This window comes from Geotrypetes seraphini, chromosome 1, assembly GCF_902459505.1.
Source record: "Geotrypetes seraphini chromosome 1, aGeoSer1.1, whole genome shotgun sequence".
NCBI classification, from domain to species: Eukaryota; Metazoa; Chordata; class Amphibia; order Gymnophiona; family Dermophiidae; genus Geotrypetes; species Geotrypetes seraphini.
This window is the reverse complement of record NC_047084.1, coordinates 85,826,845-85,849,788: the sequence shown is the minus strand read 5'-3', so window position 1 is coordinate 85,849,788 and position 22,944 is coordinate 85,826,845. Positions and strand designations below refer to the sequence as shown.

Sequence of the window (22,944 nt, the reverse complement as noted above, 5' to 3'; positions counted from 1 at the left end):
GTTTTTAATACACATGAGTATATCACCCTCGATTCCGTGGCTCGCAAGTTTTTAAAGTAGATGTTCATGCAGGACCTTGTCGAACGCCTTCTGAAAATCTAGCTATATAATGTCGACTGGGTCACCCTTGTCTATCTGCCTATTTACTCCCTTGAAGTGCAGTAAGTTTGTCAAGCAAGATCTTCCTTTGCTGAAGCCATGTTGGCTGGTCCTCATCAGTTTGTGTCCGTCAAGGTGATCGATGATGTGGTCCTTTATCAGTGCCTCTACCATCTTTCCTAGTACTGATCTGTAGTTTCCAGGATCTTCCCTTAAACCTTTCTTGAAGATTGGCGTAACATTCGCCATTTTCCAGTCTTCCAGAATCTTTTCTGATTTGAAAGACAGATTGTCTATCAGTAGAAGCAGTTCAGCTATAACCCCATTTCTGTTCCTTGATTACCCTTGGGTGGATGTCGTCCGGTCCCGGGGATTTATTGTTTTTAAGCCTATCGGTCTGTCTGCATACATCTTCTATACTGACAGTCAACCCTGTCAGTTTCCCATCTTCACTTCCTGTGTATAGCCTGTTGGCTTCTGGTATATTGGATATATCCTCTTTGGTAAATACAGACACAAAAAATGTGTTCAGTTTGTCGGCGATGGCTTTGTCCTCCTTTAGTACTCTCTTTATCCCATTGTCATCTTAACGGCCCCACTGCTTCCTTCGCGGGTCATTTCCCCTTAATATATCGAAAGAACGGCGTAAAATTTTTTGCCTCCTTGGCTATTTTTTCCTCGTCGCTTTTGGCCCCTCTTACCACCTTATGGCACTTGCTTTGATGTTTGTGCTTTTTCCTGTTTTCGTCCGTTTTTGTTCTTTTCCATTCCTTAAACGAAGTTGTCTTGTCTCTGATAGCTTCCTTCACTGCGACAGTGAGCCATGCTGATTCCTTTTTCTTTTTCCTCTTGGAACCCGAAGTTCAGTGCCATGGCAGTCATTCTGGATCATTTTTTGTTGGTTTTTTTTTTGTTTGTTTGTTTCTGTGTCTAGGTTGAAGTGGATCATGTTGTGATCACTGTTTCCCAGTGTCCATTCTACTTCTATACCTTGTACCGGTCCTCGTAGTCCATTTAGAATTAAGTCCAGAATTGTATTTTCTCTCGTATTTTCCATGACAAGTTGTTCCAGGAAGCAATCACCTACAACATCCAGGAACTTGGTCTCTCTACTGCAGCCGGAGTTGCCTAGGTTCCAATCTATCCCTGGATAATTGAAGTCGCCCATGATAACTGTGTTGCCTCCCTTGCAATTGTGTTTAATCTCGTCCGTCATTTCTCTATCGGTCTCTTCGGACTGCCCTGGAGGTTGGTAGTAGATGCCGATCTTCATGTCTGTTCTATTTGTTCCTGGTATTTTGGCCCATAGAGACTTTACCTTATTGTTTGTTTCCGGCGTGTTAATTATTTCTATAGTGCTACTAGATGTACCCAGCGTTGTACAGAGTCAGAAAGAAGAAAACAGTCCCTAAAATAGTGAAATGTCTCCCAGGATCCTCTGCTACCAGTAGTACCAAATAAATTCTGTCTTTAATTAGGGAAGAAACTAAGAATTCTAAAGCTGATGTTCATTTGGGAATAAATGACCTAGTCAGCAATATCCCACTTGTGCATAAAAAGCTTTTCAGGTCTGAGAGAGGGAAAGACTGTAGCTTTCTTGGAAGCACTGTCAACATATGAGAGGAAAGAGTAATAAATGCAGATATCTTCAATAGGTGGCTTAGAACCTGGTGTCAACAAGGCTTTAGGTACATAAGAGGATGGGGAAATGCATGGAAAAACAAGAGACTATATTACAATGATGGGCTTTATCTTACAATGGCAGAGAATCCTTGCTGAGAAATTCAGACAATGTTTCTAAGCATTTAAACTAGAAGGTGGGGGTGGCATATGTATGCAGAGCACTTACAGTGGACAGAAGGTGACGGTAGTAAAGATAGCAATACAAATAACAATATTAGCAATACACTTCTTGGCAAAGTAACAGGAAGTGAGACTAAACAAAAAAAACTACATAAATTTAAAATTGCCGCTGGAAAGCAATGATCACAAACGCTTGTAGTCCAGACAACCAAAATCATGATCAACATGCCCTGATGTTGGAGGCAGATTGTGATATTGTAGCAATCACAGATACATAGTTCAGTTATTCCCATGTTTTTAGGAAGGACAGAGATGGTCAAAAAGGTGGAGCAGTAAAGACCAATATCCAAGCAACTGAGATGCAGGATCCTGGGGAAAGGAAGAAATGATAGGGATAACTTTGAAAAGAGAAGATGGACCTTCTATCTACATGAATGTTGTCTACAGACCTTCGACCCAATTGCAACAATCAGATAAAGATCTTGTTGCAGATATCCATAAGCTGGGGAAGAAAGAGTTGCTGTTGCTGGGTGATTTCAACCTGCTGGATGCAGATTGGAAAGTTCTTTCTGTGGAATCAGACTCTCTTAGAGGAAGAGATATTGGTTACTGCTGATGGGCAGACTGGATGGGCTATTTGGCCTTTATCTGCCATCATGTTTCATGTGTCTGATGTTATGGCTTGAAAAACCACAAGAACCTTTTTACATCATTTTGGAGACTTTCTCCAAGTTCAGGCTCCAAAGGGATTGGGGTCAATCAGACCAAGAGCCCTTATCATGATTGCCTACATCATGCATCAGCCAAAGTGGGTCACAGATATTTTCCTTCTCAAATGTAAGCATTGGCAAAAAAACAAAGCAAAGTTCCTGCTGTGTTGGAGACTTTGACTGCAAATTTGTATTCTGAAGCACAGGATAGTATTTTTTTCTTTTTAAATTTTTTTATTTTTTATATATATATATATATATAACAAATATAAACCTTCTATCTTTTATAATCCCTCCCATCCACCTTCCCTCCCTTTACAGATCTGGTAAAATAGATTAATTTATAACAACTTCAGTTACCTTGAATGTGTGTTACAAAATCATCTAATGGACCCCTTAGTTTTTTTTAAATTTCTTGGTAGCATCCTTATGTTCTGCTAGAATTTTTTCATATCTACGTATAGTATGTACACAGCGTTTCCCACCAGATGGAAGCAATGTGATAGGTTAAATTTTCCAATTTCTAGTTATTTGTAGAGTCATGCCGTCATTATCAAAAGGCGTTTGTCCTTATGCGCTTGGGAGTTCCAAAGCTGGAGCCACTGTTTTAATGAGGTATTATACTGTGTCTCCAAGCTCCAAATGACTCACAGACCTGTCTTATGTTTTTTAGTTGAGTATTCACCTAGTAACTTGTACCAACTAGAAGCTTGGTGACCTTGGATGTTCACTTGTAAACACAAGAACTGGAGGCTATGTTGTCCTATTAATGATCTCCAGTCAGGAAAACTTGTTTTAATTGTAGCCATTTGAAGTATTGATTTCTTGGTAAGTCAAATGTTTGTTGTATTTGGGTAAAAGATAGATTATTTTGGGGACATACATCATCTAGTGTTCTAATACCGGCATTTATCCAGTCTTTCCATAAGATTTTTGAATTTGCTATCATTTTAGAGTTCAGCCAAAGATATTGAAATTTTGTTTTCTTAACCGGGAGTGGCAACATAAGCATCCAAAGATCTTAGAGTCTTCCAAGTAGCTTGAGAAATTCTATCATCTTTAGAGACCCTTGGAAGTCCAATACTTAATAAGTGATTAAGTCGGAGTGGAGCCATCAGATTTGTTTCAAGAGCAAGCCAATCTGTGAAATATTCTAAAAGTTCTGGAAAAACCCAGTACATACCTTGATGAAGAATATATGCTTGATGATACTTATAAAAAATTTGAAAAATTGATTCCACCATTAATTTGAATTTTTTTTTTTTTTTTTTTGTAATGAAGATAAGGCAATTCTAGGGGTCTTACCAGGGCCCCCCAAAATCCAAAAGAGTTCTATTTTTTTAATAAAAAGAGATCTGAAAACAGATAGGAAGCATACTCATCTGATAGCAAATTACCAGCGCAATCATCATTTTAATTGTTTGTACTCTCCCTCACCAAGTAAGATGTAACGGATTCCATCGCTCACACATCTCCTTAACCATTATTGATGGTATTGACCAAGCTCTATAGCACACTAATAATAGCGGCAGGGATCTTATCCCTACACACACAATCCTTGCCACTTCTCCAAGAGCTGATTATGAGCTTTAAACTGAGAATTTTGAACTTGTAAGTCAGAATTTTAATTTAGTTTTGAGTTCTGGGAGAGCTGTACTTGTGTCTGTGTAATCATGCTTACTTTTAAGAACATGTTACAGCTAAACACCTTGGGGAATTTAGGAAACACCTAAAAACATATCTGTTCTTGAAGTATCTAGGTAACTGACCTATACAATCTTAGTCCACAACAACTGATCTCCAGAACAGTTAATCACTAACCCTTAACTTTGTTAATTCTACTCAGTCTAACATCTTTTAATCATTGTAAACTACATAGAACGTCACGGTCCTGCAGTATATAAACTGTTATTATTTTCTTTATATTTAGAATACATTACAGGAGGAGAAATGGGAGCAATACTGTTAGAGACAAGTGTTTTAAAGTCAACTAAATTGGTTAATTGCTTTTCTTAATTAGCCTTGATTTGTTTTCTATTTATTGTAGGTGGCTGGACGGAAAGGTTTTCCACATGTGATCTATGCTCGACTCTGGAGATGGCCTGATCTTCACAAAAATGAGCTTAAGCACGTCAAATATTGTCAGTTTGCTTTTGATCTAAAGTGTGACAGTGTGTGCGTAAATCCATATCACTATGAGCGGGTGGTGTCACCTGGCCTTGGTAAGCACACTGTCTGCTGACATGCAGTAAACAGAACTAACTAAAATGTAGTATTCTGTATATATAATCAGCTTATTTACATTTCTGTGTTTGTCTCCCAGTCTCTAGTGTCTTTCTTTCCAACCCAATGGAAGTTGGAAAGATGTGTATGTAAGGGGCTGAGATTGTCTTCCCTCTGGGAGCAAAATAACATTCAAGGAGTTGGATAGAATAGGATCAGTATGAGAACATAAGTTTGGCCATATTGGGTCAAACAGATGACCTATCTAGTCCAGTTTCCTGTTTTTCAACAGTGGCCACTCCAAGGCACAATTACTTAGCAGAAACCCAAATCTAAATACACGACATGTAGCGCACTCTTTCTATCCAGTTCTCTAATCACCCAGAATAGTTCTTCGCATATACCCTAAGTTCTTTCCTAAGGTGGTGTTGAAATTCCATCTTAGTCGATCATCCTACCAACATTTTTCCCAAGCAAACCTTAGCCTTCTATGTGGAACAGACTAAAGACCATAGTCAGTCTACCCAGCTCTTTGTTTCTTTTGATCCAAACAGGATGGAGGCAGCCATGGATACATTTTAATTATTTCCAATTAGCTAGCAGACAGCATCTGTTTCACTTTTGCTCATGCCACAGCTAACAATGTGAGAGCTAGCTGCGTTGGTAGCCCTCTTGAGATCAGCTTCCATAAGGAGATCTGTAGAGCTGCGATGTTGTCTTCAGTCCACACACTTATCTTGCTGCCTTGAGCAATACACCCGACGCCAACAGCTGGTTTTTTTTTATCAGCTAGTCCTGCAGAATTTGTTTGTCTAGAACCTAATTCTACCCTCCTAGGCACATTTGCTTTTGATCCAGGCTGCACCTTCACAACAAGGTTTTTTTGTGGTGTTGTTGCAGGTGGTGTTGGTTGACCTTTTTCTTGCAGGATCCTATTGATGATTGTTTTTTATGAGCCTGATAGCTAGAGATGCCTAAGTCCTGCTTGTCCTTGGAGAAAGCAGAATTACCGATCTGTACCAGGTGTTCTCTGAGGACAGCAGAACTAGTATTCTCGCATACCCTCCTACCTTCCCTTAGAGTTGCGTTCTTTTTTTCTATGTTTGGATCAGACTGGTGGTTCTGCACGACTCCAGAGGGAGGGCTGTCACTTGCACATGTAAGGTGCAGGCTTGGCAAAGGCTTAAAAGTTGCAAAACGTTAGGTAGTGTCTGCACTGAGGTTATCAAAGATGTCGCTCATCTGTGATATTAGTTTCTGTTACATCCCTTCTGGATTCCATACACTAGATATTTAGTCCCAACCCACAATTTGGAAGTTGCAGAAATCCAACACTTTTTTTTCTGAGCACATGCGCCACCCCATTAGCCTGAGAGATAGCAAACATATCCAGTTACAATTTCTACAAGCAATCTGTTTAGATGTCTTTTGCAGTTGCTCTGCTGCTATTTCTTATTTTTTTCACATAAAGTTCATTTTCTCAGTGGCTTCGGTGCCTTGAGATCCCTTCCCAGTAGTCCCCTGTCGGAGGAAAGGATGCAGTCCCACGGTGCCAGACTGCTGCTTCACAGAGAAACTTTGGTGAATCTGTGGAGCCAGCCTGCCTTTTCACCTGTGGAGCCAGCCAGCCTTGTCACCATTCCTACTCGGGATCCATTCGCCTGGGAGTTTGCTTGCCCATTGACCTTGTCATGGGTTTCAGGCACAGGCTGTATGCGTTTGGCGTGAAACCCACTGGATTTCAAGGCACAGCTGCCTTTCCTACACCCAACCACGTTGCGAGGATCCGTGAGGGCGGAGGTCATAGTCTTTGTCTGGCCAGCTTCCACTCTAGTCATTTGGAGAAGTTTCTGAGGCAGAAAAATTATTTTCCTCCATTCAGTTTAAAATTGCTGACAGGTATGGCACTGCAGAACTGTGAGTACCATCCATTATTTCCTATGGGAACTTTGGGAGTGGCTTCTGGTTCGTTGTTGGTTGTTTTTCACAGTTTCTTAGGGTAAGGTTCAGGTCCCCCACCTCCCCAGACCCTAAATTGCTATTTTTTATTTTTTGGGTTTTGTTTATTTATGGCGCAAATTCGTTGACGGTGGCCATCTTGGATTTTAAACAATCTTTTTTTCTAAGCTTTATTTCTGCTTCAAAACCCCTCGATTTTGATTAAAAAATCATTTGGGATGGACTCCCCAGCCCCTAATCTGTTGAATGTGGACATTGATTGCACCAGATCAGCGACCATGTACTTCGTGCAGGGGGATGAGGCGGGAGTTTTGGACTTTGCCTCCTCAAGAGTACTATTGGGCTGGGGAGCTGGCTTGGGCAGAAAATCTCGCCCAGAGGCTGTCCTGGTGTCTGGAGCAAAACGCCTATATTCAGAGTCTGGGGACTCTGAGGTACATGCACTGTGCCAAAAAAAGATCCCTACTTATGATTGTGGGGTGGCCTTTTCACCGGATTTTATTCGACTTCTCTGAAAGGCATATTCTTCAGACCCCACTCGTTTGACACAGCTGGTGGGTGCGTTGAATCTTTCTGGGTATGTTGGGCCTGTGGCGCAGCTTCCTGTTCAGGAGTCCTCTTGTCTGGCTGTGGCAGACCTTGATTGCAGCAGTTACCATGCAGATATCATGACTCTTCTGTCTCCTGACACTGTGTCTATATTGGATCTGGCGGATAGAAACATAGAAATAGAAATATAGAATATGACGGCAGAAAAGGGCCACCGGCCCAACAAGTCTACCCACTCTAAGGACCCTCCCCCCTTAAGCACTTCCTCGAAGTGAACCCACATGCTTATCCTATTTTTTCTTAAAATGCTTGCTTGAATTGGTCACCTCAGCTGTCGAGAGCGTCCGGATTTGGGTGATGACCCTTCTGTCGCAAATTTTTCAGCAGGCTTTTATTCATCTATTTTTTTACTGCTGCTGTTCTGAAAGAGCTCCATTTGGATTTCTCTCCACCTTCCACTTCTCGGGCTTTGATCATGGACCATTCTCCTGCGCCTTTTTTTTTTCCATTCCATCCACAGCTTCTTGGTCTGTTTTCAGAACAATGTGATACCCCCAGAAAGCTCTTTCCGACCTTCTAATGCTACGTCTAAGCTTTATCCCCCTGGATCCTGATTTTCAGCAGATTTTTGAACAGCCTGAGGTAGATTCCACCTTGGTGCAGGTTATCCAGCGTGCAGCCCCGCTTAGTGATGGGGGAGTGAGGTTTATGAACTCTTGGGATCACAGGGTGGATGTTATGTTAGAGTGGCATCTTTAGATTTTCAAGCAGCTTTGGCCACTTATTTTATGGAATGTGCCTCTCATTCTGGCCTGCGTGATGCATCCTCTGTGGAGGTGTATGCTTGTCCTCTGCTGGTGATGGTTAGTGTGGATTATATGCCGGATGCCCTTTATGATCTCATTAGAGTTCTTAGTACATTCTTTGCTGGTGCAGTGTCTGTGCGTCGGACTCTTTGGATCTCTCTTTGGGCTGGGGACGCTGCCTCAAGGGCCTCCATAAGTGGATGTCCTTTCAAGGGCCAGCTTGTTGGTACAGGTCTGGATGACCTTTACACAGGTGTTGCTGAGCATCGCTCTTAGTCTTTCCCTGTGAACAAGTTTCACCGGACATCGGGAGGGGATCGTACCGCTCTTCGTTCCTCCCACAGGTCAGGGATCCACAGGTTCTGCTTCACAGAGACATTCCCATGACTATGGCCCGTTACAACAGTTCCAATTCCAGATGTCCTCAGGTTCCCATGCAGTGGCTGCACCTAAAAAGCCCATGATGACGCTAGAGATCAGTCATGGCTTCCTCATATTAAAGGCCAACTTCTCAGTTTTATCAGGAGTTTACTTTCTTCAGATCAATAGGTGCTGGCCATTATTCGGGAGGGGCATAAGTTAGACCTCTTTTGCTTGCCTCCGGATTTGTTTCTGGTCTCCGGTAAGTCGACCAGAATGGAGTCCAGGGTTCACGATACTCTGCAGTGCCTCTTAGACATAGTGGCACTGGAACCAGAATACGAATTGGGCTTAGGCAGCTACTCCTTATACGTCATTGTGCCACAGAAAGGCTCGGATGATTGGAGACCCTTTCTGGATCTAAAGTCGGTCAACCGCTTCTTGCAGATTCCTCTTTTCCACATGGAATCGGAGCACACAGTGATAGCTGTTGTCTCTCCAGGAGATTTTCTGGTGTCCGTGGATCTCACAGAGCTTACCTCCATATTTTGATCTACCCAGAGCATCACCAGTTTTCTGCATTTGATGAAGTGCGGTTTTTCGGATGTAGTTATCTCGACTTTTTTTTGCGCTTGATTAACTTTGCATGGCGGCTACTTGGTCCTCTCATTCTAATGCTGCTGTTGAGGGTAGGCTCTTCTGTCCCTCCCTAGATGTTACCATTGCTTTGGTATGTCACCTAATGTATGGAATCCGGAAGAGATGTAACGGAATGGAAAATTAGGTTTATACCTTCGATAATCTTCTTTCTGTTAGTCCCTGTAGGATTCCATATGACCCGCGCTCTCTGTGTACACTCAGTTGTTAGGAATAGCCTTCTTCTTTCTGCATTGCTGATTCTCCTTACAGGCTTGAAGATTTTCTAGCCAGTTGACAGATCCTGTGGAGCGTTTTCTGTGAATATACGCATTACCGAAGACCTTTTTGGGGTGCTCATTGCACACAGCAGGTTAGTTCTACATTGTTCCTCAATGTTTTTTCTGAGTTGCCTTTGTGCCTGTTTATCACTTGTAAATTATTTGCAGAGCAAACCAGTTAAAGAATTACTTATGATGTTGGGGATCTTCCCCTGTACCCCCTTGTCATGGATTTATTCAGGTATGTTGATTGGCTTTGGGACTTAACTGGTATGTTTGCCAGCTCTCAGGCTAAGGGGGTGGAGCATATGCTCCGAAAAGTGTTGGATTTCTGCAACTCCCGGATTGCAGGGTGGGATTGAACACCTAGAGAATGGAATCCTACAGACTAACAGAAAGAAAATTGTCCTTCGAGAATGTCTGCTATGTGTGAGTAATTTTGCTATATTTTCAGATATTTCCCAATATGCTGGGAAATTGCTGGGAAATGCTAGAATTTTTATTTTGATAGATAGGTCACAGATTGTATCTAATACACACTAGATAATTATACATACAAGACAGTGCTTATTAAACTGGACACATTTTTTACTGATGTGAGAAATCTTTTCTTTCTTTTTTTCTTACAGATCTTTCTGGATTGACACTGCAAAGTTCTGGTAAGTTATTTTTCATTATTATATTTGTACTTGGTTAAAACTACACTCTCCCACTTCACAAAGCTCTTGAGTAAATCGGGTTGTTGCCCTCTCCACTTAAGCGCTTAACAATATAGTAACATAGTAAATGACTTCAGATAAAGACCTGAGTGATCTATCCAGTCTGCCCTATAATCATAATTTCATGTTATATTGGAAACAAGGAATACATTTCAAACCAAAAGAAGTACATAAGTCTTTTCTTTTATTCCCCAAAAAAAGCACTCCCCTCTTTGTCAACCCTTCTTCCTTAGTTATAATGCACATGGCTCAATCATTAATTATCAGTCTACATTTAAACTTCCAATAGATAAGAGGTATTCTCCTTTCTCCAGTTTTCTGGTATATATTTGCATGCCAGTAATCGCACATTTCGTAGGAAGAGATCCCTCTTCTTTGCCACTCCCATTGTCATAAAAATCATCAAACAATACATGAGCTGAGAGAGACAGATCTATCCCCAATAACCCATGAAGATATCCAAGCACTCAGCTTCCTAAATTCTGAACAGTGATCCAAAAGTCAGGCTTTGGCAGCAGGGGCTTCAATATTACTTAAATTTTTCAATTGAAAAAGACATTGCAATCTCAGATACTTAAGTCGGTGTAATGTCAATTGTGAGTCAAAACGCCTAAACTTAAAATCTGACTTTTTTAAATTGACATCTTTATGCCTTCAAAAACAGGGTCATAACCACAATCCATAGGAACCCTACTAACAATCATAATTTCAATCTTCAAAACATTTAATACATTCAGTGCTAAACCTTTTTCAAGAATATGTTTAACTTCATATTCAAGTTGAAAATCCCAATCCACAGGGGAAAACTAATTTAATTTCATCAGCGTATAGTCTAAATTTGACCTGCAATTCATGCAGCACACCAAATAACGGAACCAAATACAAGTTAAATAATAATGCCATTCTATTTTAGCACTGGTCCCCATTTTTACCATGAAACCTAATTTACTAATAACTGGGGTTAACAGTAAAATAATATGTCTTAAAGGTAGCCCCTGTTAACTACCCCCCTACCCAAGTCTTGCAACCTCTTCCTAACAAAATGTGCAATGAAAACTGACTGACACTGAAACAGAAACTAAAGTTTAGTGTGAACGAGAGCCAGTGAGGCCCACCAGAGATTGTCGGAGCTTTCAGTTGCCAGCCCTCTACTAAACCCACAGGAGATTAATAACTTTATTTTTTCTATACCGCCATAATCTTGCGACTTCTAGGCGGTTCACAATGAAGAACCTCTAGCGCCAGGAACTGCAAGCACAGGCTGACAACTGGCAGAGCCATTTTAACAAGGACTTCTCAATAAGTCAATGCTGATGTAATTAAGTATTCTCTGATGTGAGAATGTGTTAAAGGCTTGATTGCCAGCTTTGTATGCTTACCTAAATTGTGCGAAACAACAAGGAAAGACAAGAGGTATGTCTTTAAGACATCCCTCTTGTCTTTCCTTGTTGTTTCGTCTGTAACATAAGTCTACAGATAGGGGGCAGACTCTCAGCGTTCCTATCCACCTAGGTTTGCATTTTTTCTGACCAGTGGGTCTTGGATTTTATTCAGACAAGCTATAAGCTGGAATTTACCCAACCGCTGGTGGACTGGTTTGTAGACTCTCCCGTGGGGCGGCTTGATAAAGCGCTAAAAGTTCAAGTCCCACTTTTCAATGATTCTGGATATTCAAGCTATAGAGCCGGTGCCGCTTGAGCTTAGGCAGATACTCTATATACTTCATCATGCTGCAGATTGGAGGCCTATTCTGGATCTTCAGCACATGAATGCAGCTCCTGCTTTTGCATGGAAATGGTGCGATCGGTCATTGCAGCGGTGGCCACAGAAGAGTTCTTTGCTGCTCTGAATCTCACAAAAACCTATTTGCACATTCTGATATTTCCAGCCCATTGCAAGTTCTTGTGCTTTCATGTCCTGGAACAGCATTTCCAGTTCTCAGCTCTGCCCTTTGGGCTGGCAACAGCTCCCTGTACCTTCACTAAAGTTTACCTGTGAAAAATGGGTTTGCAGGTACATCTTTACTTGGATGATCAGGGCTCCCTTGTTGGCCAATGGTTGTTGTATGGTGGGTGATCCAGGTGCTGAAGGACCTAGGCTGGATCATGAACTACAGAAAAAGCAATTGATGCCCACACAGTTGCTGGAATAACTGGGAGTTTTCTTTGACAAGGCTGCAGGCTGTGTTTATCTTCCAGAGGTGCACAGATTGAAACTAGGCCCAGATTTCTTCCCTTCTGGAGCTGCCCACTTCTTTGGCATGGGACTATCTTCAAGTCCTGTGATCCATAGTGGCCACAATAGATGTACTGCTGTGGACAAGGGTGCACATGCGTCCTCTCCAGCATGCCTTACTCTTTTGCTGGGCTCCGCACAAGGATGCACTAGACTTGTCTTCCCTGGACCCTGGATGCTTGGGCCAGCATGGATTGGTGGCTTTTCCTGCAGTCACTCTATAGGGGCATTCTGCTGCGGATTGCTTCCTGGATCATGGTGATGACAGATGCCGGCCTTTGAGGCTGGGGAACCCACTGTAATCATTGTCCTATCCAGGGTTGTTGGACACCCTCTCAGAGGAAATGGTCAATAAACCGATTTGAGCTGAGAGCCATTTGGCTGACTCTGGTGCAATTGCAAAAGACTCTGGAGGGCAAGCGGTCAGTATCTTCTCCGACAATGTGATAGCAGTAGCCTATGTCAATTGCCAGGGAGGGACCAAGAGTACCCCTCTGGCTCTGGAAGCTCATTTTTGGTTTCTATGGGCGGAACATCACTTCCAAGTGCTATCAGTAGTGTATGTGCTGGGAGTGGACAATGTTTAAGCCAACTGTCTCAGCAGACAGGCTCTGGATCTGGGTGAGTGGGCCCTCTCTGCAGCTATGTTTTGAGCCATAATGTGGCACTGGGGATGGCCCCGCTTCGACCTCATGGCCTCGTCAAAGAACAAGAATCGAATCGAATCTTTGGTTTTTATACCAGGTCATCTCCCAATGGAGCTCAACTCGGTTCATATATAATTAAGACTAGAGTACATAGCAGAAAACATGAGAAGGAAGAGCTAATTAAAAACTAAAGTGCATAAGAAAAATAACTAATATTTCATTGAGGCTGTAGTTAAACCATTTAAAAATTGCTAGAACAACAAAGTTTTCAGGAATTTACAAAATAATTGCAGTTGGCCTAAAAGCCTAATGGAGTCAGGAAGTTCATTCCAGATCTCTACAAATTTGAAAACAAAAGATCGACTGAGCTTCCCAGCAGATTTAATTCCCTTAAAGGAAAGGAAGGCTAACTTATCTTTGTGTGTTTTTCAAATGTCAAAGTCTAAGGGTATTCCAACATAAGGGGACAAAAGGATCAAATATTCCATAGAGAAGCTTGAAGATCATGCATGCGCATTTAAACTGGATCCTAAAGAGAACTGGGAGCCTGTGAAGCTTTATCAACAAAGGGGAAACATGATCATACTTTCGTTTCCCAAAAATGAGCTTAGCTGCAGTATTCTGTATTAACTGAAATTGTTTTAGACTGCTCTGCTTAATGCCCAGATAAGCTGAGTTACAATAGTCTAGCTGCGAAAGCACAGTGGATTGTACCAATACTGAGAAATGTTCTTGATGGAATAGTGATCTGACCACCTTCAACATGCGCAGACTAAAAAAAACACTTGGAAGCAAGGGTCTCGATGTTCTAGTGCAGCCATGGCCTCAGGAAATTCTCCTATATGCTTTTCCTCCCTGGCCCATGATAGGCTGAGTCATTTGGTGGATCAGGATCCGTCTGGGCTGCATCATTCTGGTAGCTCCAGTTTGGCTTTGCAGACCATGGCACACAGATCTGATGCATCTTCGCAAGGTTTGCAGCCTTCAGCTGAGCGCCCATCCTAACCTGCTTATGCAGGGTCCGGACCCAAGTTAATTTGCTCTTATGAAATGGCTCTTGAGCATGAAGCCTTAGAACACAAAGGCTATTTTCAAGTCTTAAGAAGTCATCCATAGTTTCTGCTTATGCTAAGGCATGGAAAGTTTTCCAACATTAGTGCGCTCAGGACCAGATGGACCCTTATTTGGCTCCGATCTCGGTGATTCTTGCCTTTCTGCAAGCTGGACTTGATTAAAGCCTCACTGTAGCATTTCTTCAGGTCCAGGTAGCCAGGTTCTCTTGTTTTAGATCTCAGGATTCATTCCTCTTTGGCATTTCATTATGATATTGCTAGATTTTTGAAAGGAGCTCTTCACATCAGACCACCAGTCAAGCAGCCGTTCCATTCCTGGGACCTCAACCTGGTGCTGTCTAGCCTTACCAAGGCTCCCTTTGAGCTCCTTCAGGATGCTTTCCTCTTGGACTTGACGATCAAGACTGTTTCTGGTTGGAACTCCAGGCTCTTTCTTGTAGGGAACCGTTCCTCTCCATCTCAGAGACTGGGATTTCCCTGCATATGGTTCTTCCCTCTTCCGAAAGTGGTTTCAGCTTTTCACGTTAATTAAGAAGTGCATGTGCCTTCTTTTCAGCCTACTGGTTCCAGGATGCAGCATCGCCTTTTGAAGAAACTGGATGTGTGCAGAGTACTTCACTACTTGGAGGTCACTAACAGACTTGGTCTCTCTGATCTGTTTGTGCTGACTCATTCTGTTAAGCGGGGCGTTCCTGCTTCCAAGGCCGTGATTTCCAGATGGATCTGTAGGGCCATTTTTTTAAAAAAATCTTTATTGATTTTTAAACTAAAAACAGGGCCAAACAAATAAAGAACAGTAGATATTACATACAATGCACTATTATCTGTACAGGCAACTTATAAATCATTCGAGATTTTCAATTTCATATATTAAATAATACAATTTAACATAATAAATGATTTAAATAATTCTTAAAGTTACCTAAATGTCACCATCAGTATTTATTTATTTCCCTCCCTTCCCCCCTCCCCCCATGGATGTGTATAGGTAATGAATAAAAGAAATATTATCATACCTCCATAAATTTAGTTAATGGGCTCCAAACTTTATTAAATACACCATTAAATCCCCTACATTCTGCGTTAATATTTGTATGTAGTGAATACATTCACCCACCAAAAAGTGTAACTTAATCTGTCATGGCTTTTCCAATTACTCGTGATCAATTGCATGGCTGTGCCCATCATGATCATAAAAAGACGGCTCTTATATTTATCTAAAGTGGGTTTCACATGTAGTCTCGTTCCACATATTATAGCTTCATATGACAATGGAACATTTGAGTCCAGAACAAGATTTATTTGTCCCCATATTAACTTCCAAAATATAAATATAAAAGGACAAAAAATATAGCAGATGATCCAAAGTCCCTATATCAATATGACAATGCTAGCATCTATTAGACTTAGAACTATCTATTTTATTTAATCAAACTGGGGTCCAAAAAATTCTATGCAACAGAAATAACCATGTTTGTCTCATAGATGCTGACATTGTACATTTCAATCTCCAAGTCCAAATTCATAGCCAACGAGACACAGAAATATACTGTTTTATCTCGAAACCATTTTTGTCAGCCTATATTCTTTCTGGGAAAGTCTCCTGTTTCCATAAGAACACATTCTACAAGAAGTGCTTCTTGGGCCAAAGCTAGAGCTGTCTCCCCTGAGGAGATCTGCAGGGCAACAACGTGGTCCTTTCTAGACATGTTTGCCAAGTTTTACAGAGTGGATGTGGCAGCAAGACAAGACTGTCTTTGGGTCCTTGGTCTTACGGGCTGGCGCAGCTAGCCCACCCTAGCTTCTTGGGGACTGCTTTTGTACATCCCATCTGTCTAGAATGTCTCACCTATTGTACTGGAAAAAGAGATTATGTACTTAACCTGGTAAGCTCTCTTCCAGTAGATAGGGGAGACATTCTAGACTCCTGCCCTGTCCTTCCTGTGCCTGTCTACTGTCTCAATTTGTTTGGTCTTCTCCAAGTTGTTTCTTGAATGCCTGTCAGCTCTTGGGGGGGGAGGGGGGGTTGCTGAGAAGAATACTGTATATAAGTTACTTTTTCTGCCAGAGTAGTTTCTGAGCTCTTGAGGCCTTTGACTATTTGTAGTTAATGTTCTGTTACTTTATTGAGTAGAATGGTTGTTTCTGAACTTGATTGCCTTAGGTGCCTCTACTTCACATTTATTTAGTGGCTCTAGGTGCTTGGGTACTAACTGTAGAGGGACCTAAGGAAACCAGTGAAGTAGAGCAGAAGCACAGACAAAAATCCTGAGTGGATACCTTTGGCAGGTGGCACTGGGGACACTACCCATCTGTCCTGAATGTCTCATCTATGTACTAAAAAACTAAACTAAATCTTAGGCTTATATATCGCATCTTCTCTATAACAATAGAGCTCAACATGGTTTACAAAAATTAGAAAACAGAATAAATACAATGTGGAGTTTGAATAATATGGAGAGGAATGGAATTTACAGGGTAAGCACATAATCTTTTTTGGCGTTGTAAGCAATGGATGTATTTTGTGCATTTGTTTAATAAAAAGATTTAAACATGAAAACTTGTCTTCAGTATAACTTTTAAGTAAAAGTATCTGCCGAGATCATTCAGCATTTATTATGTCAAAATATTTTTCTTTATTGAAAACAATGAATATAATTAGAGTATTAAACTGTGGGTTATACCATTGGTGTTCTAAAAGACAGATATGACTGTGCATTTCTGAAATAATAGATATCTATTAGTTTTCCCTCTTGTTCATGGAATATTGGCTTAAAATCTAAACATTTTATTTCTCTTTCACATAGCTCCATCAAACTTGTTGGTGAAGGATGAATATGTGCATGACTATGTGGAAGGACAGCAGTCATTACCTACTCCTGAAGGGCTTTCAATTCAGACAATTCAGCACCCAACGAATAACAGGACATCTACTGAGACCTACAGTAACCAAGCCATGTTAGCTCCTGTTGAGCAGAATACTCCCAGCAGCACTAACTTTCCCAGCATTCCTGTGGCTTCCACAAGTAAGCAACCCGATTTGGAGAATGGAATCGGAGGAGCTAACATTGGTGGATGGGAAAGGGATTGAACCTGTGAGCATGATTGAATTATGCAAAAGGATTTGGCTAGTTTTAATTTATGATCAGTCAGCTGTCTCATTGATTTTCATTCTATTCAGAACCTTTGCTGACCCTATAAATTGCCAGTAATGATGGGGTTGGTTGTGAGGTGGAGAAGCTACAGCTTTCAGATTTGTTATGGACCTAAATTTATCCTTGTTTTAATGCCATCACAATAGCGGACCATTTAAATTAGTATGGAACATGGACTGCAATTCATTCCAGAACTTATTACTTATATGCTCTTAAAAACCACTGAATTTCTCTGTTGAGCAATTATTTGGTGTCTCTCCCCCTGAAGGCTAGACTAGAACTTCTCAGCCTTTGATGCAGGGAGGAGCAAGAACTGACACTGAAATCTAGCCTGGTGGGTTTTATACACTGATGCACATAGTACTGCTGCTGCTGAGCCATCAGTCCATTCCAGTTGTGCACTTTTTGAATGAGGCTTATGATAAACAGGATGATCCAGGCACAGAAGTAGAATAACATTACAGACCCAGAATATTTTTTTCTATTTTAACTAACCTCTCAGAGAACGAGTACATTTCCTTGAGGCTAGAGTAGCAAACTTGAAGAGCTGAGGGTGACAGAAGTACATAGAGGAGACCTACAGGGATGTTGTAGAGAAGTCCCACCTCCAATCTGATAGCCCCTGTGCTGCCTTGCAGGAGAGAGGTCTCCTAGAAGGAGAGCATCACTTTGGTGAAGTAGGAAATAATCCTTTAGCTAGGACCTGCCTACCAGTGGATGCAACATCCTCTCGCACCAAGGATGTCTCCAGGGGCTTCTGCCCAGGAGAGAAAAGTTAGGATAGAGGTTGTAGTTGGTGATTCGATTATTAGGTATGTAGATAGCTGGATGGCTGGTGGGCATGAGGATCGCCTGGTCTCTTGCCTGCCTGGTGCGAAGGTGGCGGACTTCACACATCACATAGATAGGATTTTAGATGGGTCTGGGGAGGAGACAGCTGTCCTGGTACATGTAGGTACCAATGATATAGGAAAATTTGGGAGGGAGGTTCTGGAAGCCAAATTTAGGCTCTTAGGTAGAAAGCTGAAATCCAGATCCTCCAGGGTTGCATTTTCAGAAATGCTCCCAGTTCCACGTGCAGGACCCAAGAGGCTGATAGAGCTCCAAAGTCTCAATGCGTGGTTGAGACGATGGTGCAGGGATGAGGGATTTAGATTTGTTAGAAACTGGGCAACCTTCTGGGAAAGGGGGAGCTTGTTCCAAAAGGACGGACTCCACCTTAAGCAGGATGGAACCAGGCTGATGGTGCTAGCATTTTAAAAGGAGATAGAGCAGCTTTTAAACCGAGATGTAGGGGAAAACAGACAGTCACCCTGGAATGGATGGTTCGGTGTGAGGTTTCCTTGGAGGATACTATTGAAACAGGATATTTAGGGTATCCCAGTAGAGAGATTCCAATAATGGTGAAAGAAAGCTAGGAGGGTTTAAGAGGAAGGCAGAGTAAAAGACTCAAATTTTCCCTGTCTTCTCAGCACACTGTAGTTACAAGGAAAAAACACAATTTGAAGTGTCGGTATGCAAATGCTAGAAGCCTAAAAAATAAAATAGGAGAGTTAGAATATAAAGCACTTAATGATGAGATAGATATAATAGGCATCTCGGAGACCTGGTGGATGGAGGACAATCAATGGGACACTGTTACCTGGGTACAAATTATATTGCAAGGATAGAGTAGATCAAATTGGAAGGGGGGTTGCACTATATGTTAGAGAGAATTTAATCAAATCGGATAAACATTCTGCATGACATAGATAGTATGGAATCCTTATGGATAGAAATTCCATGTGTGAAGGGAAGGAATATAAAAGTTGGGTTATACTATTGTCCCCCGGGACAAAATGAGCAGACAGATGAAGAAATGTTTTCAGAAATTAGGAAAGCTGGAGAAATGGGCAACACTATAATAATGGGTGATTTCAATTATCCCAATGTTGACTGGTTAAATGTTACATTGGGGAGTGCTAGAGAGGTAAAACTCCTAGATGTAATAATTGACTGCTTCTTGGAGCAATTGGTCCAGGAACCGACAAAGAGGGGGTGCTATTTTAGTTTTGATCCATAGTTGACTGCAAGACATAGTACAAGAGTTAACTATGTTGGGCCTGCTGGGAAACGGTGATCATAACGTGATCATATTTGAGCTGACACCGGGAGTAACGTCACAAATCTACTCTAGGGGTGTTTTAATTTTCAAATGGTCGACTATGATAAAATGAGGAACATGGTTAAAAAGAAGATAAAAGGATCAGTTACAAAGGTTAGGACTGTAAACCAGGTGTGGATGTTTTTAAAAAAATACCATTGTGGAAGCCCAGACCAGATGTATTCCACGTATCGGCAAAGGTGGAAAGAAGAGGAAACAAGAGCCAGCGTGGTTAAAAAGTGAAGTGAAAGAGGCTATTAGAGTAAAAAAAAAAAAATCCTTTAAAGAATGAAAAAAAGATCCTAATGAAGAAAATAAGAAGAAACACAATCACTGGCAAGTTAGATGCAAAGCACTGATAAAAACAACTAAGAGAGAAACTTGCAAAAGAGGAAAAAACTCATAGTAATTTTTTAGGTACATCAGAAGCAGGGAATCTGTGGGACCATTGGATGATCAAGGAGCAAAAGGGGCGCTCAGGGAGGATAAGGCCATAGTGGAAAGACTGAATGAATTCTTTGCTTCGGTCTTTATGGAGGAAGATGTAAGAGATATATTTGAACTGGAAATGGTTTTCAAGGGTGATGCGGAGGAACTGAAAAATCTCAGTGAATCTGGAAGATGTACTGAGCCAAATCAACAAGATAAAAAGTGATAAATTGCTAGGATTGAATGGTATACATCCCAGGGTAATAAAAGAATTCAAACATGAAATTGTAACCTGTCGCTAAAATTTGTCTGTAGTACCTGAAGATTGGAGGGTGGCCAATGCCTATTTTTCAAAAGAGCTCCAGAGGAGATCGGGAAATTAGACCGGTAAGCCTCACTTTGGTGCTGGGCATAATCGTAGAAACAATTTTATAAAAAAATAAATAAAATTGTGGAACACTTAGACAAACATGATTTAATGAGACGGAGTCAGCATAGGTTCAGCCAAGGGAGATCTTGCCTCACAAATTTGCTTGACTTCTTTGAAGGTGTGAATAAACATGTGATAAAGGTGAGCCGGATGATATGATGTATCTAAATTTTCAGAAATCTTTTGATAAAGTTCCTCACGAGAGGCTCTTGAGAAAATTTAAATGTCATGGGATAGGTGGCAAAGTTCAGTTATGTTTTAGGAATTGGTTATCGGATAGAAAATAGAGGGTAGGGTTAAATGGTAATTTTTCTCAGTGGAGGAGAGTAAACAGTGGTGTGAAGCAGGGGGCTGTACTGGGACCGGTGCTATTTAACTTATTTATAAATGATCTGGAAATTGGAACGATGAATGAAGTGATTAAATTTGCAGTTGACACTAAACTGTTGAAAGTTGTTGAAACGCATGCGGATTTTGAAAAATTGCAGGCAGACCTTAGAAAATTAGAAGACTGGGCGTCCAGATGGCAGATGAAATTTAATGTTGACAAATGCAAAGTGATTCAATTTTTCAAGTACCTTTCCTATTTCTAATCTTAATGTATATTTTCTGTAAACCGCTTAGAACCTAACGGATGTAGCGGTATATAAGAAATAAATTACATTACATTACATTCACATTGGGAAGAATAACCTGAATCGCAGTTACTGGATACTAGGGTCCACCTTTGGTGTTAGCGCCCAAGAAAAAGATATGGGTATCATTGTAGACAATATAATGAAACCTTCCACTCAATGTGCGGCGGCAGCCAAAATAGCAAACAGGATGCTGGGAATTATTAAAAAAGGGATGGTTAACAAGACTAAGAATATCATAATTCCCCTGATTTGCTCCATGGTGTGACCTCATCTGGAGTATTGCATTCAATTCTGGTCTCTTTATCTCAAGAAAGATATAGTGGCACTAGAAAAGATTCAAACAACAGCGACCAAGATGGTAAAGGGGATTGAACTCCTCTCGTATGAGGGAAGACTAAAACGGTTAGGGCTCTTCAACTTGGAAAAGAGACGGCTGAGGGGGAGATATGATTGAAGTGGAGTAGAATGGATACAAGTGGATTGATTTTTCACTCTGTCAAAAATTACAAAGACTAGGGGACGCTCGATGAAGTTACAGGGAAATACTTTTAAAACCAATAGAAGGAAATTTTTTTCACTCTGAGAATAGTTAAGTTCTGTAACGCGTTGCCAGAGGATGTGGTAAGAGCGGATAACGTAGCAGGTTTTAAGAAAGTTCCTGGAGGAAAAGTCCATAGTCTTATTGAGAAAGACATGGGGGAAACTGCTTGCCCTATATTGGTAGCATGGAATGTTGCTACTCCTTGGGTTTTGGCCAGGTACTAGTGACCTGGATTGGCCACCGTGAGAACGGGCTACTGGGCTTGATGGACCATTGGTCTGACCCAGTAAAGCTATTCTTATGCTCTTAACCTGTGTTGGACATTCCACATTACCATTTGTAAGGTTCCATTGTTCATGGATTAACATGGACAGATTTTTTTTTTTTTTTTTTTTTTAATTAATCTCTTCAGAAACTTTATTCTTTCTTGCCAGTGGACGTTGGGGAGGGTGGGGACACTCCCTAAAGGTCAGGCATATTCACTTGCCTTGTATGGAGGCAAAATAACTCTCAAAATGTATTGGGAGGGGGAGAGAACTGGTAAAAAGATACTGAGTTTTTGAAAATGTGTCAGATTAGACACCGCTCCAGAGAAATAGAAGCTTACCCTCCAAAAACAATGAACAAATGAAACAAATAACTAACACAGTTTATTTCTGTGGGAGAAGCAGTTCCATCTTCTGTATCATAGAAACTTTGATACACTAAGAAAACATAGCAATTAGGGAACTGTTTATTTAGAACTGTTTCTCTCTTCTGCTCTTTTACTTTGTTCCTCTCGCCAAAAGGAACCAAGTACAAATGTATATTCAACTCACTGGTCACCTATGTTGCCTCCACCAAAACTTGGAATAATTTGCCACTAGACATCCGAAAAGAATCATGTTACCTAAAGTTCAGAAGAAAACTGAAAACGTTTCTATACCACAAGCCATTAGGATCGATCATACAATTAAGCTGTATACTCTGCTCAACTAGTACTACACTGTATAGCTGACCAGACTTGTTCTACTTTACATGGGCCCTCTTTTACCACATCCTGGGGCGCTTAATGCTCCGATGCTCATAGGAATTCTTTGAGCGTTGGAGCAGCATCAGAACATTTAGCACTCCAGGCCGTGGTAGAAACCTCTGCCATGGCTTAGTAAAAGGGGGATAGTTTATAATTATTAGCACCAGAAGATGTCAAGGCCCTTTGTTTGTACTCTTAGCAGAAAGTCATTCTGTTGTAAGCTCCCTATGCATTGTATGGACTCTTAACCTTTGGAAATCACCTTGAACCTATATAGGCATATAGCAATCCACAAATTATAGATTAGATTGCCTGATCAGGTACAATCGGACGTGCACCACACAGATACGCACACAAATGGATTGGAAATAATTCCACAAGGTGTGCTTCAAATGCTTTCCCTACCAATTCTCCCCCCCCCCTTCTGCCACACATCTATTCCTATTGGATTGACTGTTAACAAAGAAAATGAAACGCATTTGATTTACTAATTTTA

At 41.2% G+C, this 22,944-nt stretch overlaps 1 protein-coding gene across 2 annotated transcripts in view; it reads left to right on the top strand.

Moving 5' to 3' along the window:
• Positions 1 to 22,944, top strand: part of LOC117355577 (mothers against decapentaplegic homolog 4-like) — a 110,095-nt gene that overhangs the window by 22,323 nt on the left and 64,828 nt on the right. For both annotated transcript variants that reach the window (XM_033934333.1, XM_033934337.1), the window contains exons 3-5: positions 4,660 to 4,834; positions 10,056 to 10,085; positions 16,908 to 17,126. In XM_033934333.1, coding sequence (XP_033790224.1) covers positions 4,660 to 4,834; positions 10,056 to 10,085; positions 16,908 to 17,126 — 424 coding nt within the window. The remainder of the gene's footprint in view (positions 1 to 4,659; positions 4,835 to 10,055; positions 10,086 to 16,907; positions 17,127 to 22,944) is intronic.